We start from the raw sequence: 14,315 nt of genomic DNA, 5'->3' as shown, positions 1-14,315 counted from the left end.
CGGGAGTTATAGGTTTGACATCTTCTAACACGCCACTGTTTAGGCGTTTTCATTTAATCAGCAGTCTGGAATCGTGAGTCATTGCGCTGCAAAAAAGAACCTTCGTATAAGTATGCACCAGACATAAAGAATGTTGAGAAATTCTGTCTCGTCTTATTTCAGTTCGTAAACCGAGTACAACTTGCATTGTAATCCTTACGTTATAAAAGGATATAGCGGAGTAAACAACAACACAATCTAGGATCTCTGAAAATGGGGCAGCTTTTCTGTATATTACCCTGTTAAGATTGGAGGCCAAACGAAAACGGAGGGAGAAAGACGTTGATAGTGGGCAAGAACGATATCTTCGCGCCCTCGCTTAGCCCGTAACGTTTTCAACACAACAACAACAACAACAACACTTTACAACACTTTGTTAAAAAATAGACAGTACTAGATTCAACGAAATGCAAACTTTCGCTCTTGGTGAACTCCCAACTGGACGAGATGCACTGGCAAACGCTCTCAATAGATTTCAATTATTTTCGCCTATCGGGCTCGTTTGAATCGAACCTTCACTTACGGGGCTTCACTTAAAATTGGAGTAACGTTACCCTACACTAGAATTAGAATAGCATATTCGGAAATACCCGAATTGAATGAAGCAAGATGCCGTTAATCGCATGTTTTCAGTATTTTAAACAAGTAATGCATATCTATACTACTTATTATTGTCAATAAACATAATTAAGAATTTCAAATCATTTCTCATCTTTTCAAGGATGATTTTAGCAACTACGGCTATTTTTGTCCAAACCCTGCTCCTCTTCTTGGTCCACCCCACGGCAGTCTTTGCAGATCAGCCTCGCAATGGTGGATGTCGCGACAACAGAGAGGAATTTGGTTTTGCTTTAGTTGGGCATGACTACAAAACAGTACACGTTGACAACTTTGGCCGCTGCTTCTTCGAATGCAGTTCAGGAGAAAAATGCCAAAGTGTGACGTTTCTGTGGAACACTAAGGAATGTAAAATGAACAAAGAGACAAAGAAGTCCAGGCCTGAAAGTTTTGAAGAGAATCCCGCTGCTACGTACATGGACAACAATTTTCGAGGTATTTTAAGTAATTAAAGGTCTTTGCAATAAATAATTGCAAGTTTGCCGGACAGTAAGCAGAACTCACGATGAACTACAAATCACGAAAGGAACAGGCTAATTTAATTCACTGTCAGAGCCAAAGTTTTGATGTAGATCGGGTACGGAATCCTTAAATACAACTATGTTAATGAACGAGAGACGATAAGCGCAGATGCTCTTTATTTTGTGAAATATAATTCGGGTGTTTTAGCAGACTATCAGTGGACCTAGAATTTCTCAAAGTCCGTTTTCGTGGAATCCATTGACTTCGCTCCTTGCTCAATTTCGACGCCACAGTATAAAAAACCTATTTGAGGCGAGTCTACTGTAGACTCAGGCATTTGAGAATCCCTGCTCATATTATCTCCTGCATCTGCCTTTGCAGTAATAGGAAACGAGATAAACTGCTCTGTTACACTAAGGATATCGTGATACTTGCTCTCATTTTGTAGAAATTGTTTAATTTTTCCACCGAGTGGAGCTAAGTAATGGATGTTTACATTCGCTGTCGCTTCTATAGTTAATGTAAAAGGAGAGCTACATACTAAGATCTAAGACGGTAAAATGAAGTGCGCATCTATTCAATCCTACTTTCTTACTTCCATGACGGTTTCTTGCAGCAAAGAAAGGCTCAAAAGCCTTAGTCCCGGGCTCTTCGTGCAAAGACATTTTGATCAGCGGTGACGCTCAGGGGGATGGTGAGTACTGGATTGACCCAACAGCCTCAGGGGACCCCTTCACAGTGTTCTGTGACATGATCACTGATGGAGGTAGGAGACAAAGACTTCAACTTTTCTTTGGAAAATATTTCGAGGAAGAAAAATTTACATTTTCTTATGTTTGGTGCTTTTTTTAAGGCAATACCACGACGAAACCTCGATTTGGGTGGCTCTTTCGAGTCCAACTGAAATTCCATGCAGATCGGAAGAGGAGCGCGGGCTCTTTTTTCCCTGATCAACGGCTTGTAATATAATCGAGCCTTCATGCAGCGAAAATAATATTATCTTTTTCCATTCCTCGCCTGAATGCACTTCCTGTTGCCGTTCTGCTTGAGCCTATAACACACCTTTTTGTAATAAAACTTCAGTTTGTACTAAGATGTCTTGAATGTAGCTCCCCTGTATGAACTGCATGGAAATTAATTGAAGATGTTTCTTGAGCAAGCCTGTGGCATTAATCAGCTAGCATTCAACCCACGCTAGACATCATTCTGGGATGATTAAAGTTTGTGTGCATGTGTAGCTGCGTTGGAGGAAAGGGGTTGCTTGGGACAGGTGTGGGAGGAAAAGTATAAAATAAAAAAAAAATGAAAAGGGACGTTAACAATAATCCTGCATGAACAGCACGATGCTCCAGCACAAGGAAAATACCTCCACATTTCCTGAAATCCACACGAAAAGCTTTAAAACAATCCAAAAACTGTAGTATAAAAAGCTACTTGCATGAAACGGTTACAAATCACCTTTTAGTCAATAATTAAATTTTTTCCTTGATAATTGTATTTCTATTTCAGGCGGTTGGCTTCTCATCACTCGCGTTCTGCAAACTGCAAATTCTGTAGTGGATGAAACCATGTCCAATTCTTACAAAACCGTCCTTCCTAAGTACAATTCCGACAGACACTACCTGCTGCGAGATGGATTTAACCAGTTGAAACAGGACATGGGCTTCACTCAGATCCGCTTTTACTGTTTTAAGAAAACTACAGGTCGAGTGTTTCACATCATGACCAACAACAATACAAAAGGAGCAAACGTGGTGAAGTATTTTACCAGTTCTGACACCATGCCTGTTGCTTGCAATTCCTTCACCCGTCTTCCAGATGACAAGTCATTACTGGCTCAGAATTGCGATAAATGGGGGTACCCGACTAAAGACCGATGGGGACATCAGTCGCACGTCAACGATAAGCGCCTATTTACAAGACCATTAGCATGGGCGTCGGTTCGTTTTTATCGCCTTACAGGCAACGTCCCTCAATGTGACGACACTTCATCCAATCCCATGTCCGTGGGCGATATTTGGCAAATTTTTGTGCGATAACGATAAGTGATGTTGCTTTCTTGGGCATGCCTGTTGCATGCATTATCAGTTCAGTTGCATACTGCTAAGCCGATTTTACCAGCAGCGATTCGCGATGACCATTCTTAGCACAAAACAGCGTAGTTTTGTTTCGCAAAGATACCTTTAGCGGAAAGTTGATGCTGTACAACATGAACAAGCAGACGATTGTCTGCGCAATTTTTGCACCCCCAGCACGCTACGAGTTTAACGTCATGGCCGGAGTGGAAATGGCGCTGAAAATAGTCTGCTCGTCCATGTTGCAAGGCATCAACTTTCCACACAACATTGATGCGGTGAAAATCCTTGCTATCAAATTTTGCGTGTGATAGTAACACATTGATGACGTGGTGAAACATGGTTTGTAACTGTAGCTGGATTCATAAAGCCATCTGTCTTGTTGGAAGAACTCGGTTTTCTTCTTTCCGAGTATGCCTGTGTGATTGATTGGATAACACATATCATTCTCATGTATTTACCAGGCTTAAAAGATACCATCACATTTAATTATTTATTTCATAGCGCACATGTCAGACATCAATATTCATATCCTAGCAGTATGCAGGATGTTTATTAGAGAAACCTAGTTGAATGGCCTAGCGCCAACGAGTCTCCTATAGCTCAGTCAGTGATATAGCTAGAGCAACCGAGCTAGTAATCGGAAGGTCGTAGGTTTGACGCCTGTTGGGGGAACTCGATTTTTTTATTTTCCGAGTATAGCTGTGCCATAGTGAGTAACACATCATCCTCAAGAATAAAACATGTAGCTAGCATTGTTTCGGTACTGAAACTGTTATTTAGAAACATTTCCAAGGAACGACCTGAGCTTACAAAACATTCAACGAATCCGCAGGTTCCACGACCTTGTCCTGGCACGTAGCCTGGTGACACTGACTTCCATTTTGGAATAATTTGTAAGAAATTATATTTAATAGGTCAAGTCAGCATTTAGGGCTATGCACTGTCCTGCTACTTTGCTAAACTTTTGGTAAGTTAACGTTATGTATAGAAAAGCTTCACTGTTCATATGATGTCACGGTACCACGTCATGCACCTTAATATATTGACTGAGTCGAAGAACATGCAATCGTTTCCGCAGGGTAGCCTTTTTTTGGGAAATAAGGATACGGTATAGCTTTGAATTCACTCAAGTGTTAATTAGTTGGAACATTTTTGTTTCGTCTATCTAGACCGGGCCTTTTTCCGTCTTTTAGTGGGGAGGCGGGGAGGGCGGGGGGGGGGGGGGTGTTTGGGAAAGGATTTCCGCTGGACACACTCAGTTGTGGTGTAAACAATTTCTTGAGCTGAATTATCGTCGAACTATGTTAGTAAAACTGGCAGAACCTCCAGTGGCTCTAACATATGTACATGTATACCTTTCATGCGAACTGTTTAGTCTGTAAATTGGTAATAAAATTATCACCTCGCTTCACCACTGAGCCGCGTGATATTTCCAGTTCTTTGATAGATCTGGATTTCCACTCCTTTATAGCATTCAAAGACGTAACCTAACCGTAATAATGTGGAAACTGGAGAGAAATGTGTTACTTGTGGACAAGAGATGCTATCGATTGGAAACACGAATGAAAACACGTAATTTTGAAACGCGTATTTTTCAAACTTTCGTTCTCCATTAGCACAACCCTCCGCGCCCCTCCTACTAGAAAACAAAAAAAAAAAACACAAACAAACAACAAACAAAAAAGGAAAAGGAAGAAAATTAAAGAAAGCTAAGCAAGTGGAACCTATTTCCTAACTTGACAAAATTATCGAGGCAAGGTGTTGAACTGGTTGTTTGGTATGGAGGGCAAACAACCAAACTCCCTTAACAAATAGGCGCGTTTGATAATTAACAATGAGACTGCTCTCTCGATGTCTATCAGTTTTTCTCCTGGCAGAATGTGCTCTGAAGCTATTATTTTCAATGAAGCAATTAGAGGAGTTTTGTGCAATTCATAGCAAGGCCATTATTATCACACAGTAAGTCGAATTTGCAATTGTTGTTCTAGTTTCAAAGTTTCTTGCGACATATACATATAAATGGGAAAGGGTTTAATTACCCTCATACCTTGAAGCAAATTTCTTTTCATATATTGGTATGTAAAATTATGTACATAATTACAATGGTGAAAATTTGTCGGTCAAGCCAAGTTCCGAAGGAAATAAACGTTTAAGCAGGTGAAATTCGGCGATACAATTTTTTTTGTCATTCGGACTTGTTTAAAATTGATTTTGTAATTAATCGCGCGATTTTTCATTTAACTGGTTAAGTTTGTGTCTGTTCTTTTAATAGCAAATACTAAGAAGGAATATCATCATTGAAATATTACCTACCTGCCGAAAGATATGAAATGGAGAAACGAGGGGGCGTACTAAGATGTCAATACAATCGAGAGAGGGAATCATTTCCAAGCTATTAAATATTAACAATTACCTACTGCAACAGCTGCATGTTGTAACTTACAGTACTTTGACTCCATCCCGCTGTTCTAAGCAGACTATGAAATATTTAAAACTTTATGACCGGTCTCGAGGAAAACAGGTTTGCTCCCAAGAAATTAAGTGTTTCTTTAGACCTCGTCTCGAGACACACTGATGTCCAGAGGAGCCGTCATTGAGTAATTTTTTTCATAGCCATTAACAGACAAACAAAACTTTGAAAAACGCACTGAATCACACGACAACATTACGCCACTCCTCGCTCAAGCGCTGTTTACTTGCAAAAGCGGTCTCTCTTAATTGTCCTACATCATTGTTTTCGCAATCTTACAAGTTTGGTGGCAAATAGTTTAATCGTAAGATGAAACGTGACTATGAACGTGCAAATGAATGCGTGGAGTTCCGCCATGTGACAATCTGTCTTACGAGTGGCCTCTGTTTAAATACAGATATTGACTTAAATAGCGATGCTTGCCTTTCGTTCTGTTGTAAGCAGCCAATAAAAATGACGATGATTCTGATTAACTCTTCAATTCCATAGGACCAGGAAGTAGGATGGAGAAAACAAAAGAATCAATAATTTACTTTCAGTATGAGTTCTGTCACAGTTAAGGTTGCACTTCAAAGATCATTCTCCAATGATACCTGAGGAAATACACGGGAAAGGCAACTGCAAAGTCCTCTAGTAAGTTAAAACATAGCGGTTTGTCTTCCTTTATGATGTGTTTTTCATCTCATTTCAGTTCTTTTCTACACTAATTTCTTTTAGTGAATCATTGATTGAACAGGGTTTTCACGAAGTTTTTATAAACGTTTACAAAAGCAAGGGTTACATCTTCACCGTAACAAACGGATAACGCGTAAAGAGCGAAAATAAAGATAAATCCAGGACCGAGGTTCACAAAATCCAGCCTTTTTTTTCTGTACAAGATCCGGCTGTTAAGGTTACCCTATACCTTCAGAGGTGTCTCGCGTCCAAGCGATGTAGCGCGTCCAATTTAAACTGTAGATACCTAAACCCCTTTATCAAATTAAAGCTTATAGAGCTGGCTATCAAACTTTACCAAGAATTTTGAAATAAAATGAATTGTCGAATTTTTCACGACCTCTAAATGCGAGTGTCCGAATCACTTTTTTAAAGTTACAAGTCAAAGTGAATTTTGTTTTTCGCTAATTTAATTTGCTCCTCAGTTTCCGGACCCAAAGCGCTAACAAAACGTGTCTGCGTTTTCCCATATTCAATCGCAGTGAAAAGTTATAAAATATTTTCGAAATAGGATGAAAAAAATGTGGAGTGATTGTACAGAAATCGCTCTCGGAGAAAAAATACGAAAAAAATTCGAAAGAAAACATTCGCAGACACTTTTTTGTTGTTTGTATGTTAAACTAGCTACTGTTCAAAATTGAGTTTTAGCTCTTTGATGTGGCTCCTCGAAGTGAATAATATTGATTCGAGAAAACAGCGCTAAAAATTCGGCAATTCATATTTTATTTCAAAATTCTTAGTTTAGTTTGATAGCCAGCTCTATAAGCTTTAATTTGATATAATGGTGTAGGTATCTACAGTTAAAATCGGACGTGCTACATCGCATGGACGCGAGACACCTTTGAAGCCAACTTTTAAGGTATAAGGTAACCTTAATGTGGAGATACTGAAGGCCAAAACAAACACGAGTCTACGACAGCTGACAACTAAAAATTTTTCTCTTGCTCAGTGTGACACTCACAAATGATCTGCAGAAAATTAATTCTGCTCAAATTTTTATTGGAATCGATTAAATAGAAGAAAGACCCTCGCAGTTATTTAAGTAAGCAGTTGCGAAAAAAAAAAACAGCCTGAAAAAATTGTCAATAACTGCGAGGACCTTTCTTCTATTAATAGTCTGTCACCCGCTGTTCAAAAATAAGTTTCATATACATTCATATCCATTTATTCATCCTCCACGGGTATATTACAGCTCCCAGTTGGCTTGAAAGCTCACTGTTGATAAAGAACTGGGTCATAGGTTCTAATTCCGTTCAAGCCTGAATATTTCAGTTTCAGGCTTTCTCTTCGCAACTGCCTAACTTGCGTAAATATTCTCCTATTTAATCTGTCATTTGCAGTTCAAATATATGTTTCATATATTCATATTCATATATTCATCCACGGGTATATTACCAACTCACAAAATGATCTGTTCAGCTCTCAGTTGGCTTGATAGCTCAGTTGGTAGAGCACTGCACCGGTATCGTAGAGGCTTTCTTTTCGCAAAAAACTGCGAGGATCGTTCTTCTATTTAATCTGCCACACGCAGTTCAAATATATGTTTCATATACAGTCGACTCCCGATAACTCGAACCCTCGCTAACTCGATCCTCGCGCTAACTCGAACCAATTTTCTTTTCCTTTCAGGTCATTTTCTACATAATTTTACCCTCGATAACTCGAACTCCCGATAACTCGAACCTTTTTCAATTTCCCCTGAAGGTTCGAGTTATCGGGAGTCGACTGTATTCATATTCAGTGGAAGACTTGTCATGTTGTTAATAATCTTCAGGGCTGAGTTGCTCAAAGCATGGTTAGCGCTGACCATTGGTTAAGAGGTATTAAAACCTATAGGTTGTCATGGTATTTAACTCGGGCTAGCGCTAACCATGCTTCGAGCAACTGGGCCCAGGCGTGCGTTTCTCAAAACTCCCGAGAACTTTTCGGGCCCGAAAACATTACGGGGCGCTTTTCGGGTGTTTTTCTCGGGTCCTGAGAAGTGTTTTTCAGAGCACCCGAAAGTGTCCCGAATTGTCTCCCGATATTTTTGGGGAATTTTTTCGTGTTAGAGCTGGAAAGATTATTTTAGAACACGGTTTTTTTATTACAACTTTAATTTTTTCCAGCTGAAAACTGTAACTGTATTTGTAAAATAAATTTACGTGTAAATGCTGTTCCTAAAAACAGATTTCAGCGCAGATACTACTGAGCTAACTGGTTCACAACGTGAAGACTGTTTGGTTTCTATTTTAATCTTGACCTTTAAAATTCACCGTTGTTGCATTTCGTCAATGTTTCCATATATCTGTCAAACCGTCAAGACTTGTCAAAGTTTCCATGCTATTATTGGCTACTCGTTTGAATGAACTGAAAACGTTGCTGGCAAATCCCCCAAAAATAAAAACAAGTCCAGGGATGTTTTGGTTTTGAGAAAGTTTTAGCGTCTTCGGACACCGCATTACCATGAACTCGAAATTTCGAGGTACAGGCTGATAATTATATAAGAAATAAGTTGTACTGCAAGAAAATGGCTTATCACAATTGCAGCTTAGCGTTGTCCGATGAAAGTTTTCCAGAATCAGACAAGGTGGGTATCTTTCATGTTTTTTTAGTTGTTGTTTTTGATTTTCTTTCACGAAGTTGCTGTACAACCTTTTTGACGAATACTTTTTCTACATTACCTGAGGATGAAATGATAAATTAAGAGATACCTAAGTCTAGATATAAGTCACTGAGGATAAATTTCAGTAGCCTGTGTCTTTTAAGCTCGCACTTACTTACCATGCACCATGGATGCATGCACAAACGGGGAGTGGTAATAACTGTTTGAATGAGGCCTTCAGTTGCGGTTCGTGATTAAGGCGATCGAGATGTTCTAAGTCAACACAAAACTTAGGCCAACGTTGTCCACTGTATGAAGACTTATATCTTTAGTGAAAGCTTTCTATTTTACAATAAAATAAGCTTAAGTTGAGCTTTAATAATTCTTAAAGCACAAAATCGAGCGCCATGAATCAGTTACAGTTTTCGCAATCTCGGCGAGTAAATAGGCCAATTTCAGTTTGAAAACATTTGACTACATTTGTAGGTTTTGAAGTTGAGCTTCTTCTCACCCGATTTACGTTAAAAGAGACAGAATTAATTGTCCGTTATACACTTAAAATATACAATTTAACCACACTATCAAACTCGGCAATATGCGAGCCGCTGAGGAAACTATCAAACTGTCTTTATTTGTATCTCTCAAAAATCAAGTTTTTTAAGTACGAATTTCACTTCTTTTGCCTTGTCTGTCGTCATTCTTTGAAAGTTCAACTGAAAATAACTGATTTGTAAGAGTTACCTTCGTAAATTTACTGCACAGAATCAACAAAATATTGAAGTTCATCTATACGAAGTTCCTGCGCGCACTAACGCATGTAAACCTGTGAGATTTTCAGAATTTTTTTCTTGATTTTTAAACATTTTGAGCTTGAGTCTAGCCCAGTATCTGTCAATTAACTCAAACTCTCGTTTTGGATAACTTTTTCCTTGATAATAGTAACGCAATACAACGAAAACGCATTTCGGGAGCTTACTAGCACCCGAAAATTATCGGGTAAAATCACGTGACTTTTCTCGGGCTCGAAAAGTTCGTGCGCTTTGAGAAACACCAGAAAGCGTTTTCGGGAGCTTTACGGGGAGCTGTTCGGGCCCGAGAAGTTCTCGGGAGTTTTGAGAAACGCACACCTGGTCTATAATTTAAGTTAACGTTAACCTTGAATTTGGATACCATTTTGTGTCTTCAAGGATCATTTTAACAACTATATGGCTGCGTTCTCCTACGCCCTGCTTTTCTTCTTGGTCCACCGCGCAGCAGTCTTTGCAGATCAGCCTTGCAATGGCCCATGTCGGGACAACAGAGAGGAATTTGGTTTTGCTTTAGTTGGGCATGACTACAAAACAGTGCACGCTGACAACTTTGGCCGCTGCTTCTTTGAGTGCAGTTCAGGAGAAAAATGCCAAAGTGTGACGTTTCTGTGGAACACTAAAGAATGTCAATTTAAAAAAGAAACAAAGAAGTCAAGGCCTGAAAGTTTTGAAGAGAATGCCGCTGCTACGTACATGGAGAACAATTTTCGAGGTATAAGACGCACTTTACGGTCTTTGCATAAAAATTGAAGTTTCTAATTAACACAGACGAGAAAGGTTTCAACATTTCAATGTTTTCTTCCGGAAAAGCAAAGATTACTTTGAGGCTCCTTAAACGACCTAAACCACGAAAAGAAGAGGAAACAACCCATTGTTGCGACAGAAATAGCAGAACCTTTTAAAAGAGTGCAACTTTGTCGTAAAATAACATTATTATTATACATTATTATTACCCTTAAATGTGACTATCGAAAATGAACCATAGCATCGGGCTATGGTGCTTTTTGCTATCGTCGATTATATTAAATGCAATTTTAATGTTTCCATCGAGCAGTCAGAACAAACTTAGAAATGGTACAAAGAGTTTTGTTGAAACCATAAAACAAGTATGCATCTATTCGATCTTACTTTCTTTTTCATAATTCTTCGATTCCGGTTTCTTGCAGCAAAGAAAGGCTCAAAACCTTTCGTCCCAGGCTCTTCCTGTGAAGACATTTTGATCAGCGGTGACGCTCAGGGGAATGGTGAGTACTGGATTGACCCAACAGCCTCAGGGGACCCCTTCACAGTATTCTGTGACATGACAACTGATGGAGGTAGGATGTAGTTTTTTATTTGAAAATGTTCAGTAGAGAAAGAACAAACTGCACTGTTACGGGCTCCGTGCTCAAACAAAAAACAACAACAAGCAAAATCAATCATGTGAAAGAAACGAGTTGCTATGTTTTAAGTAATATATCAAACACGAAGAAGAGTGTTTCATCAGATATCCAAACACTGAGAAGTAGGTTGAAAAAACGAGGCGCAGCCGAGTTTTTTTTTTTTAAAAGCGACTTCGAGGAGTTTGGATATCTGATGAAACACACTTTCGAGTGTTTGATATGGCTTCTCAAATGATCAATAATTCTTGGAGAAATTCAAGGCTAAAGTTGGCAAAATTTTATGGTAATTAGGATCACATATCCAAACCACGGTCACGGTAGTGATTTTCTTTGTTTTCTCTTGATGAATTATTAATGAGTTTGAGAGGGCCAGTGAATGAAGTATAGATGTGTCTTTTCAGTCAGTGAAGCAGGTATTCTTGGAAAAAACAAAATCCGAGTTCTCCCAGCAGGAGTCGAACTTATGACATGAGCCTCCTATAGCGCAGTGGAAGAGTTTATACCTTTTCCATGCCGACTATTCATAATTTCATTTTATTTTTTTACTTTTAGGCGGTTGGCTTCTTATTAGTCGCTTCCTTATGAAAACTGCAAATTCTCTACAGGATAGCATTGTCGTGTCAAACTCTTATAAAACCATTCTTCCCAAGTACAACTCCAACAACCAATACCTTCTACGAAATGGCTTCAATCAGTTGAAACATGACATGGGCTTTACTCAGATCCGGTTTTACTGTTTCAAAAAGAAGACGGGCCGAGTACTTCACATTATGACCAACAAGGATTCAAAAGGCGCCGATGTGGTGAAGTTTTTCACCAATTCCAACACTGCCCCCAGAGCGTGCAACTCCTTTAGCCGCCTTCCAGATGACACCTCAATTCTGGCCTCAATTTGTGTCAAATGGGGTCATCCAACTGCAAATCGATGGGGAAATTTGGCACTTCTTACTAACGACCGCCTCTATAAAAGACCATTTGTACAGCCGTGGATTCGCTATTTTCGCTTTGAAGGCGGTGAATTTTACGACTGTGACGACACCCGACCATCACAGATTATGTCCGTGGGTGACATATGGCAAATCTTTGTACGATAGTGAGGTTGTTTTTCTACCTGCTGTGTCGTAAAGAATACTATTTGCGTGTGGTGGAGAGAATGGCTGACGCAACTAAACGTTCACGGTTGGAAACAGACCCTAGATTCATAAATCTTCCTTGGGATAAGATGCGTTTTACGTATCGATGAAAAACAAAACTTTATTTCTTGATAACAAGCTACAAAATTATAGCTACGAGGTAGTGGGGGGATGGGGCCCAGGCACGGACCCCTTCTGATAACTGATGTTTGCTATTTAAATGCCGTAGACTGTCTAATCTCCCCACCGATGCCTGGCATTTTTTGCCCACCCTCCCTTCCCTCCGGTTGGCGCGGCTTCAAACTGATATGTGTACAACAGTTCAGCGTTTCTTATCAAGACCTTCTGTTCTGTTTTGTGTAAATTTTGATAAGCTCGAATGAAAAATGTCAGTTTTACCACTGAATGCCAGAGTAGCAGTTCATTCGAAACGTAGCTGTATCATAATAGAATGTACTTAGTGTAGTTTTCGTAGAAAACAAGGACGGTACTGGTTTGAATTCACTCAATGCTGCAGTTATTATGAAAAAGGAAAACACAAAAAGTCAATTAGTATTTGTCAAGTTGTTTTATCTGTGGGTTAGTGGAAATGGACAAAACCAAGATTGTGGATTAAAGATGGTGTCTGTTTAGAGATAATAGCATAAAATTGTCGCGTCAAATATAGGAAATGTTTAAATTCGCTATAGTGAGACTCGACCCTAAAGCCACCTATTATGTTAAACAATAAAAACAAAAATGAGGTAGAAACTCACACTTGTATTATTTTATCATTGGTTTTCCTGGGTTCATTTATTGTTCGATGTTGGGAAGTTATACAATATATGCTTTATTTACGGGAATATTTGAATCAAAGGGATAAAAGTATTAAAAAGTTCAATAGTTTATCTTTCTGTTTATGTTTTAGCATAATGCTGATCTAGCTCTGATCAAATATTGTTTTCTCCAGTTATAAATTTCTTTTAAGCGGGTGTTCTGTTTTCCACTAATTCTCAGGCAATTTATCCTTCCGTCAAGAATGTTTGAAATTGGTTTTTCCTCAATAACAATACATTGTTTATATGACGTGAAGCGTAATTCATCGTATCTGACCTTAAGTTACCCTTTCGCTACATTTCCCTGGAAATGGTCGCCCTTCTTGTTTTTATCGTTTCTGGAGAAGATATTCAGTGTTTCTTACCGAATTTATACCAGTCGATATTTTGTTATTTAAGTTAGTTTTCACTGTTCTTATTTGAATAATAATAATAATAATAATAATAATAATAATAATAATAATAATTATTATAATAATAATAATAATAATAGCAATAATAATAATAATAATAATAATAATAATAATTAATAATAATAATAATAATAATAATAATAACTAATAATAATAATAATAATAATAATAATAATAATAATAAAAATTAAAATTTTAAATAATTTAAATTCGAAGGTGACTATTAATGTCAATACTTTTTGCTCTGTAACCACGTACTGTATTTTGATAAGGTAACTGAAACTTGTAAACACTACATTGTAATTTATGGAAATAGGCGTGGACTTGTAGTACCGCCTTTGTTCTTGGAAAGTTGTTGTTTTGCAGCAATAACGCTGGACACTGCTTGAAACTTCATCCTGGTATATTACAAACTCATGGTTGTTAATGTGTAATTTTTATCGATGCAAATGTTCATTGTAATTTTTATATTTCTTCCGTTGCTTTATTTTGGTTAGACATTTCGAAGGACATAACGAAAACCTTGAAAGAACGATACATTTTCCTCATCAAATAAAGGGAAGGTACCTATTAAAAATTCCGATACCAACCAATCATAGGAAGGCTTACGTTAGCCTACATTAGTAGTTGACGAGTGCTTGACAGTAGGTTGTCAATCACACTCCAGCCAACATAAAAGCAACGCGAGAAGTCCGTCAGTAGAGAATGTTGTAGCTGAGCTGTAGAGTGAACTGTTAAAATACAACGTAGCCATTGAACAACAATTGTGTGTGTCAAGTGAATTCAACTCGTTGGCTG

General features: G+C 38.4%; 2 protein-coding genes across 2 annotated transcripts; both read left to right on the top strand.

The window, feature by feature from the left end:
• Window positions 1–761: 761 nt before the first annotated feature.
• On the top strand, window positions 762–3,264 carry LOC146451313 (uncharacterized). Its single transcript, XM_085099334.1, has 4 exons — window positions 762–1,092; window positions 1,736–1,958; window positions 2,358–2,389; window positions 2,629–3,264. The coding sequence occupies exons 1-4, from the start codon at window positions 762–764 to the stop codon at window positions 3,156–3,158; spliced, it is 1,116 nt and encodes a 371-aa protein (XP_084955460.1). The 3' UTR covers window positions 3,159–3,264.
• A 2,826-nt stretch (window positions 3,265–6,090) lies between these two features.
• Window positions 6,091–12,444, top strand: LOC146451312 (uncharacterized). Its single transcript, XM_085099435.1, has 4 exons — window positions 6,091–6,300; window positions 10,153–10,486; window positions 10,941–11,090; window positions 11,709–12,444. The coding sequence occupies exons 2-4, from the start codon at window positions 10,171–10,173 to the stop codon at window positions 12,248–12,250; spliced, it is 1,008 nt and encodes a 335-aa protein (XP_084955561.1). The 5' UTR covers window positions 6,091–6,300; window positions 10,153–10,170; the 3' UTR covers window positions 12,251–12,444.
• The last annotated feature ends 1,871 nt before the right edge of the window (window positions 12,445–14,315 follow it).

This window comes from Pavona decussata, unplaced genomic scaffold (genome assembly GCF_977016875.1).
Source record: "Pavona decussata unplaced genomic scaffold, jaPavDecu1.1 SCAFFOLD_391, whole genome shotgun sequence".
In the NCBI taxonomy this organism is placed as follows: Eukaryota; Metazoa; Cnidaria; class Anthozoa; order Scleractinia; family Agariciidae; genus Pavona; species Pavona decussata.
This window is presented reverse-complemented; position numbering and strand designations above follow the sequence as displayed.

Bases quoted from the DNA above. Each gene is read 5' to 3' on its own strand.
- LOC146451313 (XM_085099334.1), top strand. From the start codon at position 762: ATGATTTTAGCAACTACGGCTATTTTTGTCCAAACCCTGCTCCTCTTC. The intron at 1,959-2,357 runs GTGCTTTTTTTA...GTGCATGTGTAG, and splicing joins TTTACATTTTCTTATGTTTG to CTGCGTTGGAGGAAAGGGGT. The intron at 2,390-2,628 runs GTGTGGGAGGAA...TTTCTATTTCAG, and splicing joins AAAGGGGTTGCTTGGGACAG to GCGGTTGGCTTCTCATCACT.
- LOC146451312 (XM_085099435.1), top strand. From the start codon at position 10,171: ATGGCTGCGTTCTCCTACGCCCTGCTTTTCTTCTTGGTCCACCGCGCA. The intron at 10,487-10,940 runs GTATAAGACGCA...GGTTTCTTGCAG, and splicing joins CATGGAGAACAATTTTCGAG to CAAAGAAAGGCTCAAAACCT. The intron at 11,091-11,708 runs GTAGGATGTAGT...TTTTACTTTTAG, and splicing joins TGACATGACAACTGATGGAG to GCGGTTGGCTTCTTATTAGT.